The following is a 19,165-nucleotide window of genomic DNA, read 5'->3' as shown; positions in this document are numbered from 1 at the left end:
GTGAGGGAAAACACAGAGACTGATTCAAATGGCAGGAAACCCCTTGTAAATGTTTGTGGTGGTTCACATTTTATTGAGACAGGATCTTGCCATGTTGCTCAGGCTGGTCTCATGCTCTTGGATTCAAGCAACGCTCCTGCCTCAGCTTCCTCAGTAGCTGCATAACTACAGGACTCACTTTATCGTGTTTTAAATAGAGTTCCACTTAAAAACTCGCAATGGAGAAACAGGAAAAGGGATTTTTAAAAGCATATAAACTAGGTGTATGTGAATAAATACACCGTGCAGCTCTGGGGCTGGCTGTTGGGGCTGGGACTGCAAAGGTACCATCCTTCTTGTGAAGGATGTGTTTTTTCTAATTGGGGGACAATTCCAGGTCTTGAATCTGGATGACTAGAACAGCAAGTAATACTAAAGTAGTTTGAAGAAGCACTAAAAAGTGGGACGTTTTAAACACATTGCATGTAACATATCCCATTGAAGACCTTGCTCTCTTTAATGTCTTACAAGTTTATTCCCATGTTAAAAATAATTTTAAAAGGCCAGGCGCAGTGACTCACACCTGTAATCCCAGCACTTTGGGAGGCCAAGGCGGGCGGATCACGAGGTCAGCAGATCGAGACCATCCTGGCTAACATGGTGAAACCCCGTCTCTACTAAAAATACAAAAAACTAGCCGGGCATGGTGGCGGGCACCTGTAGTCCCAGCTACTCAGGAGGCTGAGGCAGGAGAATGGCGTAAACCCCGGAGGCGGAGCTTGCAGTGAGCCGAGATTGCGCCACTGCACTCCAGCCTGGGCGACAGAGCGAGACTCCGTCTCCAAAAAAAAAAAAAATTAAAAAAAAAACCAAAAACTATAGGTACTACTGTCAACACTCTGATAATGCAAGGAATCTCAATTTGTTGGGTAGATACTGGAATATCACACTTTCTTAAAACAGAAAGTATATTTTATAGTAGATAGTCAAATATCTTTTTGGGTCTCACTGCAAAGTTTGAGAATGGTGACATGTTATTTTTGAACCCTGCAAAATATTTTCTCAACTCTGTAAATGGGTTTAAATTCCACCTCCCACCACTTGATAAACTTTCTTTTTCCTGCCCCGACAGGGTCTTGCTTTATCACCCAGGCTGGAGTGCAGTGGTGCTATGATAATTCACTGTAATCTTGGACCCCTGGGCTCAACCAATCCTCCCCTCAACCTCCCAAGCAGCTACAACTATAGGCACGTGCCACCACAACCCAGCTAATTTTATTTTTCAGAGACAGGGTCTATGTTGCCCAGGCTGGTCTTGAACTCGTGGCCTCAAGTGATCCTTCTGTCTCAGCCTCTCAAAGTGCTGGGATTACAGGTGTGAGCCACCATGCCCAGCCTAGCTGACCTTTTAATTTGCCCGTGAAATGGGTACTTACCTCATACTGATGCTGTGAGAAACAAATAAGAATGTAGTCAAGTACTTATTGCAGAGCCTAGTACATAGTAGTCACTTGGGTAGTTATTATTAATAAACAGCTGTAAGATAGTCACACTCTAACAGTAAGATTATTTATTGGATTCTCCCACATTCATCCTCCACCTCCTGAGATTAGAACAGGGGAGAAAAACCTGAGACCACAAGAAGTGATCAAGAAACAAAAGGCAGCGGCAGTTATCGCTGCAGTTCCTATGAACTGCTTTAAGTCAGCAGTGAGGTATTTGTATTTTGTATTGCATTACTCCCATAAAGTTAAACTCAATTAACTAGAACCTCTGTTCCAAAATGGTGTTTATAGCCAGGCCCGTAATCCCAGCACTCTGAGAGGCCAAGGCAGCTGAGGTCAGTTCGAGACCAGCCTGGCCAACATAGTGAAGCTCCGTCCCTACTAAAAATACAAAAGTTAGCTGGGCATGGTGGTAGGCGCCTATAATCCCAGCTACTCTGGAGGCTGAGGCCGCAGAATTTCTTGAATCCAGGAGGTGGAAGATGCAGTGAGCTGAGATCACACCACTGCCCTCCAGCCTTGAGCGAGACTCCATCTCAAAAAACAAACAAAAAATCAAAATGCTGTTTATATTCACTTTTAGAAGAAAAAGCAAATGACAAAAAAGGGTTACATATATATATTTATTTTTAAAAATTCCAGGGGATGTCCCAAAGTTAGTAAACAGTTCTGTTTCTTGTCCTTTCTATGGCTGATGCAGTTTCAATTGTTCAGTTCAACAGAAAGGTCATTTGAAAGGTCTCCACCGTCAAGAAACACTTACTCATCTCTGGCATATCATATTTTTTAAGGCAGAAGTATTTTGTATAATGGTTACTACAGAGTGTTTACTGGTTAATTTTTAGTTAACCAGAACCACACATCCCATAGATATTCCATTTAACTGAGGTTTATATCCATAAGAGCATTACCACAGAATAATTTCCCTTTAGCAATTTCAGGAGACCTCAGCCACCAATATACCTACCTTCTTGACAATATAAAGTGAAATATTGCTTTGGATGAAAAATTTTTATATATTATTTAGAAAAAATTAAATTGATACTTAAAAGAATTTTGATTTTTAATCACCTTCCACAACGATTTGATATACCTTAAACTCCACTTACATTTTTTAGAAGAGAATCACTTTCAAGGGAAAAAATGAATCTTACTATATTTTAAAAATCTGCTTTATAAAAAAGCGTATATATGTCAATCTGCCAGATATACTTCCTATCCCCAACACAGCTGTAACAGTGACTAATAGGGTCATGACCATGAAGCAAATTTTACTTCCTAGATAGAAATGTGTAGGTGGCAGAAAGTGTATTTTTCAGCAGGAGTGATTCTGTTGGATCTCTTTACAATATCAGAGCAGTTGTTAGAAATGTTAGTATTTTATTCGGTTTCTTGCTGTGCAGGATTTTCACAATGTTGAAGTGATGTCTGTTCACCCAGTCGTCATCACCGTCATCGTCTCAGTCTTGGGAACCATCAGCAGTGTCCCCCACACAGAGAGACAGGTATAGTGGTGCAGTTTAGTGACAGAGAATCCAGTCTTAGATCCTGTTTATATCACATTTTTGTGAATTTACACAAAATTCCATTTATAGCTTTAAAACTGTACTACATAACACATTACTACTACAAAATATCCTTCTCTGTAAATGCACTGAAAATTTTCTTGGGCATTTTATTAGGCCTTTTTTTAGCATTATTACAAATGCTAACAACTAGATAGTTCAAACCCCCAAATATAAAGTCAGCTTCTTAATTTTCTGAAATTTAGTTAATACGAATTCTGTAGGAATACTGACCCATCTCTTTTCATCCAACCTTCAAAACAGTTAATTAAGCCTATTTGCCCATCTCAATTAACCTTCAAAATAGTTAAAAACAAACCCAAACTAGCTATATATAACAAGAATCTTTCAATTTCCAAACTATTGAAAGACCCTAAGTCAGCCAATCTATCAAATTATACAAGATGAAGCTGAAAAGGCTGTGCTTTTTTTTTAACCATTAAACCCAGTTCTTTTCTCCTAAAGTTGTAAGAAAATGGAAAATCTGTTTTTAAATCATGCAAAGATTTAAATAAACATTTTTCTATCTCCTCTAAGAAACTGTTTCTTATCTTACGATTATAAATATTCATAACACTCAAACTACTTTTTTGTGGCCATTTATGTTTTTGACACTAGATTGTATGGTACTATTTTGCCAAGATGTAGTATAATGCTAAATTATGTATAAAATATGATTTCTGGAATTTGTCCATCTTCTATTGAAGTGCCATTATTATTGCCTGGGGAACTAAAAAAGAAAAAAACAGTCTTGCTTGCAGCAGGTGTCTCATGCACTACTTTCTTCAATCCTTTTGTGCCATAGTGGGAATCTGGACCCTAAATGAGAACAAAAGGTTCCTTAGTAATTTTCATTTAATAAGCACTCAGTTTAATGTGGTGTTTTAATTAATGTTCTATTACATTACATTATCACTCCTATATAAAATTTTATGACATCATTTAGAAAAAAATGAAGTTTTTACCAAAAAACTAATTAATGAATAAAAATACTGAATGTAGAGCCCAGCTATTAGAGAATAGTGAAAAAATTTTTTAAAATTTACTTTTATTTTCTGCCAAACATTCAACTGCTTACTGAAACAAAGGGCTACTTCTTAGGAAGACCTATTTCCTTTAGAACAGAGCTGTGGGGAGAAGCACTTCTTTTCAGAAGGCAGTGGAATATTTTAGGTACCAGCTTCTTTTCCCTGCTCTTTATAAATGGCTCAGCTGTCAGTGACTCCCAGCTTCTAAAACACACTTTCTGCAACATTCAAGAGGAAACTATCTGGAACATCGTGCATGATTCTTACTTTGAGTGTTGCACATGCTGTGTAGCACACATTGGGCAGGATCTCTATGGGTTCCTTGAACATGACCCTGAACGTGTTAGCCGTCCCATCACAACTAAAGCCGGTATCATTCTGTCCCAGCGTTTGTTTTTTCTCATATTCAATGATCTGTAATTTTTAAGAGACAAGTTACATTTAAGTTAAACCAAATGAAGCAAACTACAGAATAATATGAAGCCCTTAGGCATCTGTGTGTGTGTGTTTGTGTGTGTTTTAAACAGACTCTCGCTCTGTTGCCCGGTCTGGAGTGCAGTGGTGGGATCTCAGCTCACTGAAACCTCCACTTCCCAGGTTGAAGCAATTTTCATGCCTCAGCCTCCTGAGTAGCTGGGATTACAGGTGTGCACCACCACACCTGGCTAATTTTTTTGTATTTTTAGTAGAGACAGGGTTTCACCATGTTGGCCAGTCTGGTCTCCAACTCCTGGTCTCAAGTGATCTGCCCACGTCAGCCTCCCAAAGTGCTGGAATTACAGTCTTGAGCCACTGCACCCAGCCCTAATTTTTCATTTTTTTTGTGTGGCAATGGGATCATGTTCTGTTGCCCAGACAGTTTCTATTATTTTACTCATAGTATTTATACTTCATCTTTTTTTCTTAAATTATATTTTATGTTCTAGGGTACATATGCACAACGTGCAGGTTTGTTACGTATGAATACATGTGCCATGTTGGTGTGCTGCACCCATTAACTCGTTATTTACATTAGGTATATCTCCTAATGCTATCCCTCCCCCCTCACCCCACAACAGGCCCTGGGGTGTGATGTTCCCCTTCCTGTGTCCAAGTGTTCTCATTGTTCAATTCCCACCTATGAGTGAGAACACGCGGTGTTTGGTTTTCTCTTCTTGCGATAGTTTGCTGAGAATGACCGTTTCCAGCTGCATCCATGTCCCTACAAAGGACATGAACTCATCATTTTTTATGCTGCATAGTATTCCATGGTGTATATGTGCCTCTTAATCCAGTCTGTCATTGATGGACATCTCGGTTGGTTCCAAGTCTTTGCTATTGTGAATAGTGCCACAATAAACATATGTGTGCATGTGTCTTTATAGCAGCATGATTTATAATGCTTTGGGTATATACCCAGTAATGGGATGGCTGGTACACTTCATCATTTTAATGTACCTATAATCCTGATGCCCTCCCTCAGTTTAAAAACAAGGAGTCTGGTGTTTTTTTTTTTTTTTTTTTTTTTTTTTTTTTTTTAAGACGGAGTCTCACTCTGTAGCCCAGGCTGGAAGGCAGTGGCGTGATCTTGGCTCACTGCAATGTCTGCCTCCCAGGTCCCGGTTCAAGCAATTCTCCTGTCTGAGCCTCCCAAGTAGCTGGGATTACAGGCATGCACCACCATGCCCAGCTAATTTTTTTGTATTTTTAGGAGAGACGGGGTTTCACCATGTTGGCCAGGCTGGTCTCAAACTCCTGACCTCGTGATCCACTCTCCTTGGCCTCCCAAAGTGCTGGGATTACAGGTGTGAGCCACCGCACCAGGCCGAGTCTGGTGACTTCTGTAATACATAATGTAAGAGTGAGGTTCCACAATCAGCGGCTGACAGTGGGGAACTTGCGCCTTCCTGGACCTGCCGATTATCCAGCTTGCTTAAGTGGGTTCATGGGGTCTACTGAATAGGATCTTAACAATACGTTAAAAAAGTATATAAAGTACAATGGGGAGTGATTGTGAAAATCTTTTATATCCTTCAGAGGTTTGCTAACGTCTTTCTGTACTTAAAAAACATGGAAACAAAATTTTCTAACCTATTAAAAAATCTTTCAAATAATTTCAGTGAGTTTAAAATTTATTAAAATATTAATATAACTTTTTGGCTGGGCACAGTGGCTCACACCTGTAATCCCAGCACTTTGGGAAGCCTAGGTGGGCAGACACCTGAGGTCAGGGGTTCGAGACCAGCCTTGCCAACATGGTGAAACCCCATCTCTACTAAAACTACAAAAATCAGCTGGGTATGGTGGCGCGTGATTGTAATTCCAGCTACTTGGGAGGCTGAGGCACAGTAATCACTTGAACTTGGGAGGCAGAGGTTGCAGTGTGCAGAGATCGTGCCATTGCACTCCAGCCTGGGTGATAGAGAGACTCTGTTTAAAAAAAAAATAGCTTTCTAAATGGTTTATAAGTACAACAAACTGACATGAATGATGTAAATTTAGCAGCTGAATTTCACAATAAACCTTAGCGTACAGCATTGGAAAATAAGTAGAATGATTCTGTTGGCAGAGCCAATAACGCAATTCTTCCTTTTAGAGGATGGTATCTTCTTTCTGAGGTAGTATGGTATCTTTTTTGACTGTCATCAAGCCAGATGTTTGAACTGTTGTATCACAAAATATAAAACCAGTATTTTGAAAACTAACAATGCATTTTGATCATAAAGTTAACCAAAGTTTTTATTATTAAAGATAATATATTAATAACATTTTAGAGATGGTGGGTTCTTCTGTTGATAAACAAAAATGTGAAACATTTGTCTACTTTCTCATATTTTTCATGTTTCAATTTATACATAAAATATACATACAGTATTGCATATATATAAGTTTGTAAGTAAAAATACAATATAGATGTGTTTTCAAAAATAAATTTACTAATTTTACTAATCGGGGTATGCAGTCAAAAGTGTAAAGAACACCTTATTTATTAATAAGGAAAGGAAGGAGACAAGTATTTTAACTTTCCTCCAGAAAGGGGAGTAGTGCCCTATCTGAAAGAACTGAGGTGGAGAAAGCCTAAAGAATGAAGCAGGGGCCTAATGCCTGTAATCCCAACGCCTTGGGAGGCCAAGGCAGGAAGATCACTTGAGCCCTGGAGTTCAAGACCACCCTGGGCAATACGGCGAGACAAACAAACAAAAAAACAAAGAAAAATTAGTTGGGTGAGGTGGCACATGCCTGTGGTCCTAGCTACTTGGGAGGCTGAGGTGGGAGGATTTCTTGAGCCTGGGTGATTGAGGCTACAGTGAGCTGTGATCGCACCACTGCTCTTCAGCCTGGGCGACAAAGTGAGACCCCGTCTCAAAAAAAAGTAACCAAGAATAAAACAGGGTCTGCTCAGCCCCTCGGGAAGTCACAGGATGCTCATACCAGTTACAAGAAATTTAGTTTCAGTCCTAGAGTTGAAAGGGCCATGAAAAAGGCAGGAGGGTGTTTTAAGACTGCAGAGCAGGAAGTACTAATAGAAGGGATTCCTGGACAAAGAAGAGCTCCTTATATGCTAATGCTTTTGTGAAGGACCCCAATTTTCTGCAACCAGACTTTTTAGATCAATTCTAAAACAGAACTCTCTATGCTTACAATGCTACTGAGAGGCCTTCTGATTCCTTTGACAATTATACTGAAATTTGGATTCTGTCAAAACAATATCTTATTGTAAAGTTACCTATTTATTTTAAGATGATATATGGTGGAGGAGGAAACTGTACCTGTATATTCACTTGATAATCTGTAGGGCCATGAATAGATCCATATAAGCCAAATCCAACTATAGAGATCCTTCTATTAACTGTGAACCTGAGAGAAAGAAGCCAAAAATAAAATAACATAATTAATCCCATGTGTTCATATTCTGAAGGGTTATAAATTTTTTTAAGTGTAACCTGGAGGAAAACAAATTAGATATCCTTGGAAATGTCATCTGTTTGCTTACCAAAAAGCTTTCTAGAGTAGATTTGAACTTAACAGGAACCTAAAAATTGGTTTTGTAAAAGAATTTAACCTAAATATCCAGTTTTGTTGTAATGACAATGTTAGTGCTATATGAGTCCAAATATTTGTACATCTTTTTCATGAACGCAGACATGTCAGCCATTAGGACTGAAGCCCAGCATCTCAAACTATAACAATTATCAATTCAATAAATACTTACTAAGGGCCTATCATATTTAGGTACTAGGCCTGGCACTGCAGAAGTAATGGTCAACAAGACAGTTTCTACCTGCATTGTGCTTACAGTCTAATGGAGGACACTGATAATACAAGAAACGAATAAATAAATAATTACAAATTGTAACAAGAGCTGTGAAGGGAGCAGGCTACTCTAATAGAATACTGGTGGCAAAAGGCTGGGACAGGACTCGAATGCAGTTTACTAACTAGAATAATTAGTAAGTCCAGTTTGGTCATAATAGTTAAGAAATACTGACCCATCTTACTCCATTTTGTGAATGTATAAAAACTGATATTAAATACATATGGAACTGAGGCCCGGTGCGGTGGCTCACACTGCAATCCTGGCACTTTGGGAGACTGAGGCAGGTGGATCACCTGAGGTTCAGCAGTTTGAGACCAGCCTGGCCAACATGGCAAAACTCCGTCTCCACTAAAAATATAACAATTAGCCAGGCATGGTGGCAGGCACCTGTAATCCCAGCTACTTGAAAGGCTGAGGCAGGAGAATCATTTGAACCTGGGAGATGGAAGTTGCAGGCGACCCTGCACTCCATCCTGGGCGACACAGCGAGACTCCTTCTCAAACAATAAGAAGAAGAAGAAGAAGAAGGAACTAAAAGCCTGTAAAATCTGACATAATTATAATGTCTTACAGTACAAAATAACATTGAGTAATTCTCAACATTTTCAGCAACAACCTCAATTATTAGTAATACTACTAGCACATCAATACCACTTCATGAGTACTTCCTAGTGTGCCAGGCACTGAACTTCAGTTCTTTACAGAATTATTTCCTTCAGTCATCATAACAGCCCTATAAGCTAGATAACAGTACTATTTTAAACATCTGGTACAGTAAGATCACCTTAAACACTTACAAACATGTAATTTTTTAAAAAGAGATGGAGTCTTGCTCTATTGCTGAGGCTGGAGTACAGTGGTACAATCATGGCTCACCACAGGCTTGAACTCCTGGGCTCAAGTGATCCCTCCACCTCAGCCTCCCAAGTAGCTGGGCTGCAGACACACACCACCATTCCTGGCTAGTTAAAATCTTTTTTTTTTTTTTACAGATGGAGTCTCATTAAGTTGCCCAGGCTGGTCTAGAACTGGTCTCAGATGATCCTCCCAACTCATTGTCCTGAGTTGCTGGGATTATACGCATGAGCTACCCACTCCTGGCTCTAATATATGTTATTTATAATTTCTATTATAAAAAAGCAGGCCAGGCACAGTGCCTCATGCCTGTAATCCCAGCACTTTAGGAGGTCGAGGCAGGTGGATCACCTGAGATCAAGAGTTCGAGACCAGCCCGGCCAACATGGTGCAGCCTCGTCTCTACTAAAAATACAAAATTAGCCAGGCATGGTGGCACACGCCTGTAATCCCAGCTATTCGGGAGGCAAAGGCAGGAGAATTGCTTAGAACCCGGGAGGCGGAGGTTGCAGTGAACCAAGATGGTGCCAGCCTGGGTGACAAAGCAAGACTCTGTCTCAAAAAAAAAAAAAAAAATAGGCCAGGCACAGTGGCTCATGCCTGTAATCCCAGCACTTTGGGAGGCTAATGGGGATGGATCATGAGGTCAGGGAATGGAGACCATTCTGGCCAACATGGTGAAACCCTGTCTCTACTAAAAATAGAAAAATTAACTGAGTGTGGTGGTGTGTGCCGTAGTCCCGGCTACTCAAGAGGCCGAAGCAGGAGAATCGCTTGAACCTGGAGGCAGGGGCTGCAGTGAGCCAAGATCGCACCACTGCACTCCAGCCTGGGCAACAGAGAGAGACTCACTCTCCCTGTCGTGGGGCAGGGGGAGCGGGGAGGGATAGCATTAGGAGATATGCCTAATGTAAATGACGAGTTAATGGGTGCAGCACACCAACATGGCCCATGTATACATATGTAACAAACCTGCACGTTGTGCACATGTACCCTAGAACTTAAAGTATTACAAATAAATAATAAACAATAATATATCCCACTTAAAAAAACAGAAAATGCAGCTAAATAAGAGGAAAATTTAAAAGTATCCATAAATCCAGAGATAGCCCTTGCAAACCCTTTACATTTTTTAATCCTTTATATTTTTCAGTTACATTTCTATGAACATATATATAATTTTAAAAATCATATCAGAATATATATATTTGTAACCTCTTTTTCATGTAAAATGATAAAAAAAAAATTACCAATTCACTATATTTAACTAATGCCTTGTTGGATAATCTAGGTTATTTGCAGTTTTTATTATATAATAATGGCATGATGAACAATCTTATAGCTAAATCATTTTATGAAGCCTTAATTATTTTCCTTGGAATAAATTCCTAGAAGTAGAATTGCTGATGAAAATAAAAGGCACATTCTTTAAAAAAATTTTATTTTTATTTCTTTATTTACACAGGGTCTTGCTCTGTCACTCAAATTGGAGAGCAGTGGTGCAATCATGGCTCACTGCAGCTTCAACCTCTTGGGCTCAGGCGACCCTCCTGCCTCAGCCTCCTGAATATCTGGGACCACAGGTGCATGCCACTACATACAGCTAACTTTTAAAAAATTATTATTTGTAGAGGCAGGATCTCACTATGTTGCCAAGGCTGATCTTGAACTCCTGAGCTCAAGTGATCCTCCTGCCTTGGCCTCCCAAAGTGTTTTGATTACAGGTGTGAGCCACCACACCCAGTCAAAAGACAGAGTCTTAAGGCTTTAGGGTAAACATTGTCAACTTGCTTTCTGGAAAGATAACATTTTATACCCCATAAGGTATAAGGATCATTTTACTCTCAGTCTTATCAACCAGGAGTATTTTTCATTTCCTTTTGCCTTTGAGAAACTGATAGTGACAAATTCCATTAATATTTTGATTATTATTGTTACTATTTGACACAGGATCTCACTTTGTCACCCAATCTGGAGTGCAATGGCACAATCTCCGCTCATTGCAGCCTCAACCTCCCAGGTTCAAGCAATCACACGCTACCATGCTCAGCTAATTTTTATATTTTTTTGTAGAGATGGGGTTTCGCCATGTTGCCCAGGCTGGTCTGGAACTCCTGAGGTCAACAGATCCTCCCGCCTCAGCCTCCCAAGGTGCGTCGATTACAGGTGTGAGTCACCACGCCCAGCCTATTTATTTGATTATTAATGAGATAAAACATTTGCTCATATGCTTACTGCCCACTGGATTTTCTGTCTAATGAAATACTGAACTCATGTTCTTTTCTCATTTTTCTCTACAGATGAGTTTGTCTTTTTAATGTAGATTCAAAAGATCATGTTATATATAGATGATATTTATGCTTTGTTGGTAATATCCACTATACGTTTCCCATTTTTCATGTATCTTTTAACTTTATGGTGATTTTGTACTTAAAATTTTTGAATTATCTGTTTTCAAAATTATGATATATGCCACGTTTAGAGAGGTCTACCACATCCTTATAGTACATAAACATTTACCTGTTCCAGCACTTTCATGGTTTTAGTTTTAATATTAAAATTTTAATTTACATGAATACGGGTATATGGGATCAGTAAGGATCTAACTTAATTTTCCCAGTGATTAATCCTTCTCTCACCTTTATCATATTCTTTTTTGTTTTTGAGACAGGGTCTTGCTCTGTTGCCTGGGCTGGAGTGCAGTGGTGAGATCACAGCTCACTGCAGCCTCAATCTCCCAGGCTTAAGCGATCCTCCTTCCTCAGCCTCGTAAGTAGCTGCGATTACAGGTGCATGCACCACACCTAATTTTTAAATTTTTTTTGTAGAGATGGAGTTTCACCATGTTGCGCAGGCTGCTCTCAAACTCCTGGGCCCAAGTGAGCCGCCCACTTCAGCCTCCCAAAGTGCTGGGATTACAGGGGTGAGCCAGTACACCTGGCCATATCATTTTCTAAATGTTCGTTTATGTTAGGTTAGTTTCTGACATCTATACTCTGCTCCATACAACACTAATTTCCTATAGCTTTACAATACTTTGTCTTGTCATCTGTATTACTCTTATTAAAAGAGAAACATGTACTCTTCCAAATTAACTGCTAAGAATTTTGCCAGCCGGGTGCAGTTGCTCACACCTGTAATCCCAGTACTTGGAGAGGCTGGGGCAGGCAGATCACCTGAGATCAGGAGTTCATGACCAGCCTGACCAACATGGTGAAACCTTGTCTTTATTAAAAATACAAAAATTAGACAGGCATGGTGGCAGGCGCCTATAATCCCAGCTACTCGGGAGGGTGAGGCAGGGAGAATAATTTGAACTCAGGAGGCGGAGGTTGCAGTGAGCCCAGATCTCATCACCATTGCACTCCAGCCTGGGCAACAAAACAAGACTCCGTCACAGAAAAAAAAAAAAAAAAAGAATTTTGCCAAGCCACTCTCCACTACCTAAAATAGTATGTGACTTCTGAAAGAAATTCTCTAACATACACAGGTTAACTTGGAAGACACTGTCCTTATTAAAGTATGATTCTACTCAAACTTTTCCAGTTCTTCATAAAGCTAATGTACTTTATATTTCTTACTGGGTTTAATCCTACTGTTTAATATTATGTTACTGTTATGAATGGGATTATTCACAATACTATAGTAATATTCTATATATATAGTGATATATAAAATTACTGTAATACAGTAACATACTATAATAGTAACACACTCAAAATATTATTTACTGATATTTACTCAATTGTAACCAAATTGTTTTATATTATAATTTTTTGTGGTAAAATATGTACCATTTTAACCATTTTTAAGTGTACAGCTCAATGGCACTAAATACATTCATATCATTGTATAACTGTCACCATTACTCATCTCTGTAACTGAATTTTGATGACATACAGGAACACCAATGGTTTTTAAATATGCTTTTTATAAGTGGCCACTATTCTCTTTTATTGGTTCTAGTAGTTTTTTGGCTTGACACTAAGGTTATCTAGGTGGACCAGTTGTTCTCAAGAGCAGTTCCACCCTCAAGAAGGCATACTCGATTTCACAAAGGTTTAGGGGCACTACTGGCAGGAGCCAGGGAAACTAGATATCCTGAAATGCATAGAACAGTCTCCCGTAACTCAATCAACTTTTAGGTGTCTTGCCAGAATTCATGTAGGTAAAAAATCTGTTTATAACTACAAGCCTTGAACCTCATTCCATTTTGTTTATAAACCAGATTTTTTAGTGCATTTTTTTTTTTTTTGAGACGGAGTTTCGCCCTTGTTGCCCAGGCTGGAGTGCAATGCCGCAATCTTGGCTCACCGCAACCTCCACCACCCAGGTTCAAGCGATTCTCCTGCCTCAGCCTCCCGAGTAGCTGGGATTACAGGCATGCGCCACCACGCCTGGCTAATTTTGTATTTTTAGTAGAGACGGGGTTTCTCCATGTTGGTCAGGCTGGTCTCGAACTCCCAACCTCAGGTGATCTACCTGCCTTGGCCTCCCAAAGTGCTGGGATTACAGGCTTGAGCCACCGTGCCCAGTCTTTTAGTGCAATTTTAATATTCAGACTTTTACAAGAGGCGACTACCATATAAACAAGCAATATACAGTAAATTCTCATTATCTGCATAAGTTATATTTCTTAATATACAGAATTAGCAAATACTAAACCACTGCTCCTAGGGGAAATATGCGTGCGTGCGTGTGTGTGTGTGTGTGTGTGTCTATACATATACACATATATACACACCTCACACAGATTATAATCTTAAATCCTAAAAACAACTCATCCAGCCAGGCGAGGTGGCTCATACCTGTAACCCCAGCACTTTGGGAGGCTGATGCTGGTGAATCACCTAAGGTCAGGAGTTCGAGACAAGCCTGGCCAACATGGTGAAACCCCATCTCTACTAAAAATACAAAAGTAGCCATGTGTGGTGGCACATGCCTGTTAATCCCAGCTACTTGGGAGCCTGAGGCAGGAGAATCACTTGAACCTGGAGGTGCAGTGAGCTGAGATCGCTTCAGCGTGGACAACAAGAGCGAAACTCCATCTCAAAACAAACCAATAAACACCTCGTCCTAGTATATTCTATTTTCTTTATTCCACAAAAGAGAAAACAGAATTTGGAAGTGTTAAGTGACTTGTCTGAGGCTGCCCCACTAAGAGGTGCCAGAGCTGGGATTCAAGCCCCATTCAACCTGCCCAAGAGCCAGAGTTTCCTACACTCCACTGCACTGTCCCTCCCCGTCTCCACCTCTGTAGGAGAGCTGAAACAGGAAAGTAGAGCCTTGCCTTGTTCAGCCACAGCTGGAAACATGCTGGTCTGGCAACTAAAGCCTTTGCTGAAAATAACTAAGAAAGAGCCCCGAGTATTGACTTTACAGGTTACAGATAAATTTCAGCCAGCAGGCAAGTTCAGAAATAGACACCATGAGTAGGATCAACTATATATACTCTTTTACTTGGAACCTTTAAAGAAAACATAAGTGGCAGCAATGCTGCTCATGGTATTTAAGACATAACACACGGGTACTGTGCAGCTGAAACTGTCTCATCATGGTGATACATATATGTACAGCAACTGACTACTTCAGTTTGCCTTCTAGTGTTGTCCTACCCAAAGTCTATGTATTGAACTACATATTTTACTATAAGTTACATTTATTTCCCCTTTATATGATAACTAGATCACTCATCAATTACAAAATGCATAAAGCATATTATCTATGAATTTTATTTCAGGTTAGTAAAGTGGGAATTACAAAATATTTATTAAAAAAAGAGAGAACTGGGTTTGATAGGGTTGTGAACTACTAATGTATATAATGCCATTAGCAAATAATCAATCAGAATTATAGTAACACTGCTGAAAACAGCAAGGATAGTAGGCATCTCTATCTTGAGGTTTCAATAGTTTATCATGGCAAACAAGTACTCTTCTAGGCCTAATCTAGTAAGAATTATATCTGGAATGAAGGTGAAATTTTATCAAAAACCTTTCTGACATCGACTGAAATCAAATTGTTTTTCTTCTTTGATCTGTTGTGAGAATTGTACTAATACATTTCCTAACACTGAGCCATTCTTTCAATCTCCAAATAAATTCTGTTTGGGTCATACAGTGTTATTCTCCTAAGGTACAGATTCAATATCCTAATGTTTTACACAAACTTTCTTCTTTATATTGAGATTGATCTAGATTTTTTTTTGTCTTGCCTGATTCCTATATAAGGGTTACGCTTCCTTCAATAATTAACCAAGTAGTATTTTATTCTTTTAATGCTCAAGGAAACTAACTGTTCCTTGAGGATTTGACAAAACTCACCTGTAAAAACCACCTTGTGAAGGGACAGTTCTTTGATAACTTTTAATTCCTTCCATGGTAATTGGTCTATTCAGGCTTTCTTCTTCAGTCAATTTTGATAATTTATATTTGCCTATAAAATGATCCATTCCATCAACATGTTCAATTTATTAGCACAGAATAAACCCAGAATTAAAATAAAAATGTCAGCATATAATAATATTCCCGTTTTTACTTCTAAATGTGAATGTTTATTACCTTCGCCAGAGGTTTATTTTATTAGTCTTTTAAAGGAACCAGCTTATGGATTTATCAATTCTACTATTTCTAATTCATTAATTTCTGCATTTATCTATTTACTTTCTCTTTTCTTACAGTTATTTTGCTATTTGTTTTCTAGCTACTTGGGCTGAATGCTTAAATCATTTATTTCTACTCTATTTACTATAAGTAGTTAATTATTATTTTTTATTTGTGTGCATCTTTGGCCTCATCCCATAATTTTTTACATATAGTTATTGTGAATTATTATTAAACAGCCTACAAAGTACATTTTTAATTTCCATGTTAACTCGAGATTTATAATAGTCCCCCATCCAACCAGATTTCTCTTTTTTAACCAACTTGTTAATTTCTAGTTTTATACTGAAGTGCTATTCAACAAATGAAAATCCAAAAGTCATGTTTTGTGAAGACTGGCACTGATTCTATTTTGACACTTGACCTAAAGAAACACAATACAGCAAAGACAATTTCTTCAACAGGATTATATGCATGCATTTTTCAAGATTCTTGAGTTTTTTCTCAAAGTTTTTATAAATGTATACTGAGATATTTTCCCTGCAACATCCATGCAAAGAAAAAACTCACACTAAACATAGTAAGGTTGCATTTATTAATTGTAGCCCTAAGCCTGTAAAAATAATGTTTGATCAATTAAGGTCTAGAGCTCAGCTCACTGGGCAGTGGTGATCCAAACAAAAATCACATAACAGCCAGGTGTGGTGGCTCACCCCTGTAATCCCAGCACTTTGGAAGGCTGAGGCAGGTGAATCACTTTAGGTCAGTAGGTCAAGACCAGCCTGGACAACATGGTGAAACCCCGTCTCTACTAAAAATACAAAAATATTAGATGGGCATGGTGGTGCATGCCTTACAGGTTTGCTGAGTAACGGGAGGCTGAGGTGGGAGGATCGCTTGAACCCAGGAGGTGGAGGTTACAGTGAGAGAGATCGCGCCACTGCACTCCAGCCTGAGTGACAGAGCGACTCCATCTCAAGTGAAAAAAAAACCACATAACAGAAGGTCCAACCCAATCCTTTCTTACTCTGTTTTTTTCTTAAGAAGTCACCCTCACTCACAAATCAGTGAGGAGGGCGGGATGCCTCAGTGACTTCTTGACTCCTGTATTAACTTAACTTAAAAGTGTATTAAACAAAGTATAAAATGAAATGTTGGTTAATTATCTCCCATAATATATAAAAAAGGCCAAATGGTAACCGCTACCCCCGCTCTACCCCCGTATCCCCAATATAACATATACCTGATTCGATCACTCGTCCCACTGTAACCCCAGCGGCTTTCTACTTGCTGGAATCTATTGATGCAGCATTCCTTTCCTCTGAGGCAGCACCTTGGTCGGTCAATGTATTCAACTCGGGGTTTAGGGTTGACAGTAAAATGAAGAAAGAGGTTTACCACTTCACGATCTGACAAAATTCCAGATTGAGCAGGACCTGTGGAAATAAAAACATAAACCTAAAAAAAGCAATTTGATCTCAATTCCTAACTTTGGAATACTCCACTTAAAGTAAATTCAAATCTAGAGGATGTAACATAAAAATAGGGAAAAAAAATCTTAGCATATATAATCTTTGCATATATTTTAAAGTTTCGATAAATCCATTTGAGGTTAAACACATTAATTAAAATGTTAAAAGCATTAATTAGTCAAAATTTAGATTCAGGAATAAATGCTGTTCCTTATGGATGCCAGGAATCCTCCTTTCTCACCTTATATAAAAATCAACTCGAGATGAATCAAAGACTTAAATCTAAGAAACCATAAAAATTCTAGAAGACAGCATCTAGAAAACTCTTCAAGACATTGGCTTAGGTAAATAATTCATGACTAAGAACCCAAAAGCAAATGCAACAAAAACAAAAATAAATGAACGGAACCTAATTAAACTAAAAAGCTTTTGCACAGCAGAAGAAATAATCAGCAGAGCAAACACACGACCCACAGAGTGGGAGAAAATATTTGCAAACTATGCATCCAACAAAGGACTAATATCCAGAATCTACAACTCAAACAAATCAGCAAGAAAAAAAACCCAAATAATCCCAGGACAAAGTATGCAAAGGACAGGAAGAGACAATTCTCAAAAGAACATATACAAGTGGCCAACAAACATATGAAAAAATGCTCATGCTCATCACTAATTATCGTGGAAAGGCAAATTAAAACCGCAATAAGGTACCACCTTACTCCTGCAAGAATGGCCATAATTAGAAAAAAAAAAAAAAAAAAAGATGCTGGCGTGGATGTGGTGAAAAGGTAACTCTTTTACACTGCTGGTGGTAATGTAAACTAGTACAATCACTAAGGAAAACAGTATGGAGATTCCTTAAAGAACTAAAAAGGGCCAGGCATGGTGGGTCATGCGTGTAATCCCAGCACTTTAGGAGGCTGAGGTGGGCAGATCACGAGGTCAGGAGTTTGAAACCAGCCTGACCAACATGGTGAAACCCCATCTCTAAAAAAAAATACAAAAATTAGCTGGGTGCAGTGATGGGCGCCTGTAGTCCCAGCTACTCGGGAGGCTGAGGCAGGAGAATCGCTTGAACCTGGAGGCGGAAGTTGCAGTGAGCTACGATCGCACCACTGTACTCCAGCCTGGGCAACAGAGCAAGACTCTGTCTCAAAAAAAAAGAACTAAAATTAGAACTACCATTTGATCCAGCAGTTCCACTACCGGATATCTACCCAAAGGAAAGTAAGTCATTACATGAAAAAGATTCTTGCACATACATGTTTATAGCAGCACTACTGGCAACTGCAAAAATACGGAGCCAAGCTAAATGCCCATCAACCAATGACTGGATGAAGAAAATGTGGTATATATACACCACAGAATACTACTCAGTCATAAAACAGAACGAAACAAAGGCCTTTGCAGCAACTTGGATGAACTTGGAGGCCATTATTCTAAGTGAAGTAACTCAGGAATGGAAAACCAAATATCATATGGTCTTACTTATAAGTGGGAGCTAAGACGCTATGAGGAGGCAAAGGCCTAAGAATGATATAATGAACTTTGAGGATCTGGGGGAAATGGTGGAAGGCAGGTGAGCGATAAAAGCCTACATGTTGAGTACCATTCCCCAACATGGTGAAACCCCGTCTCTACTAACAATACAAAATTTAGCCGAGCATGGTGGTGGGTGCCTGTAATCCTAGCTACTCGGGAGGCTGAGGCAGGAGAATCACTTGAACCTGGCAGGTGGAGGTTGCACTGAGATGAAATTGTGCCACTGCACTCTAGGCTGGGTGGTGACAGAGTCTTACTCTGTCTCCAAAAAAAAAAAAAAAAAAAAAAAAAAAAAAAAAAAAAAAAAAAAAAAAAAAAAA

The 19,165-nt window shown here is 39.1% G+C and overlaps 1 protein-coding gene across 2 annotated transcripts in view; it reads right to left on the bottom strand.

Annotated features, from left to right (window-relative positions):
* Positions 1 to 2,094: 2,094 nt before the first annotated feature.
* Positions 2,095 to 19,165, bottom strand: part of BTBD1 (BTB domain containing 1) — a 60,708-nt gene continuing 43,637 nt past the window's right edge. Inside the window, exons 5-8 of one of the 2 annotated variants that reach the window (XM_025391393.1) lie at positions 17,075 to 17,267; positions 7,827 to 7,914; positions 4,345 to 4,491; positions 2,095 to 3,868 (exon numbers count right to left, since the gene is read on the bottom strand). In XM_025391393.1, the coding sequence (XP_025247178.1) occupies positions 3,710 to 3,868; positions 4,345 to 4,491; positions 7,827 to 7,914; positions 17,075 to 17,267 (587 nt within the window). In that variant the 3' untranslated portion in view covers positions 2,095 to 3,709. The remainder of the gene's footprint in view (positions 3,869 to 4,344; positions 4,492 to 7,826; positions 7,915 to 17,074; positions 17,268 to 19,165) is intronic. The other variant, XM_025391395.1, reaches the window with a different exon arrangement.

The sequence above is a fragment of the Theropithecus gelada genome, chromosome 7b (genome assembly GCF_003255815.1).
Source record: "Theropithecus gelada isolate Dixy chromosome 7b, Tgel_1.0, whole genome shotgun sequence".
NCBI classification, from domain to species: domain Eukaryota; kingdom Metazoa; phylum Chordata; class Mammalia; order Primates; family Cercopithecidae; genus Theropithecus; species Theropithecus gelada.
This window is presented reverse-complemented; position numbering and strand designations above follow the sequence as displayed.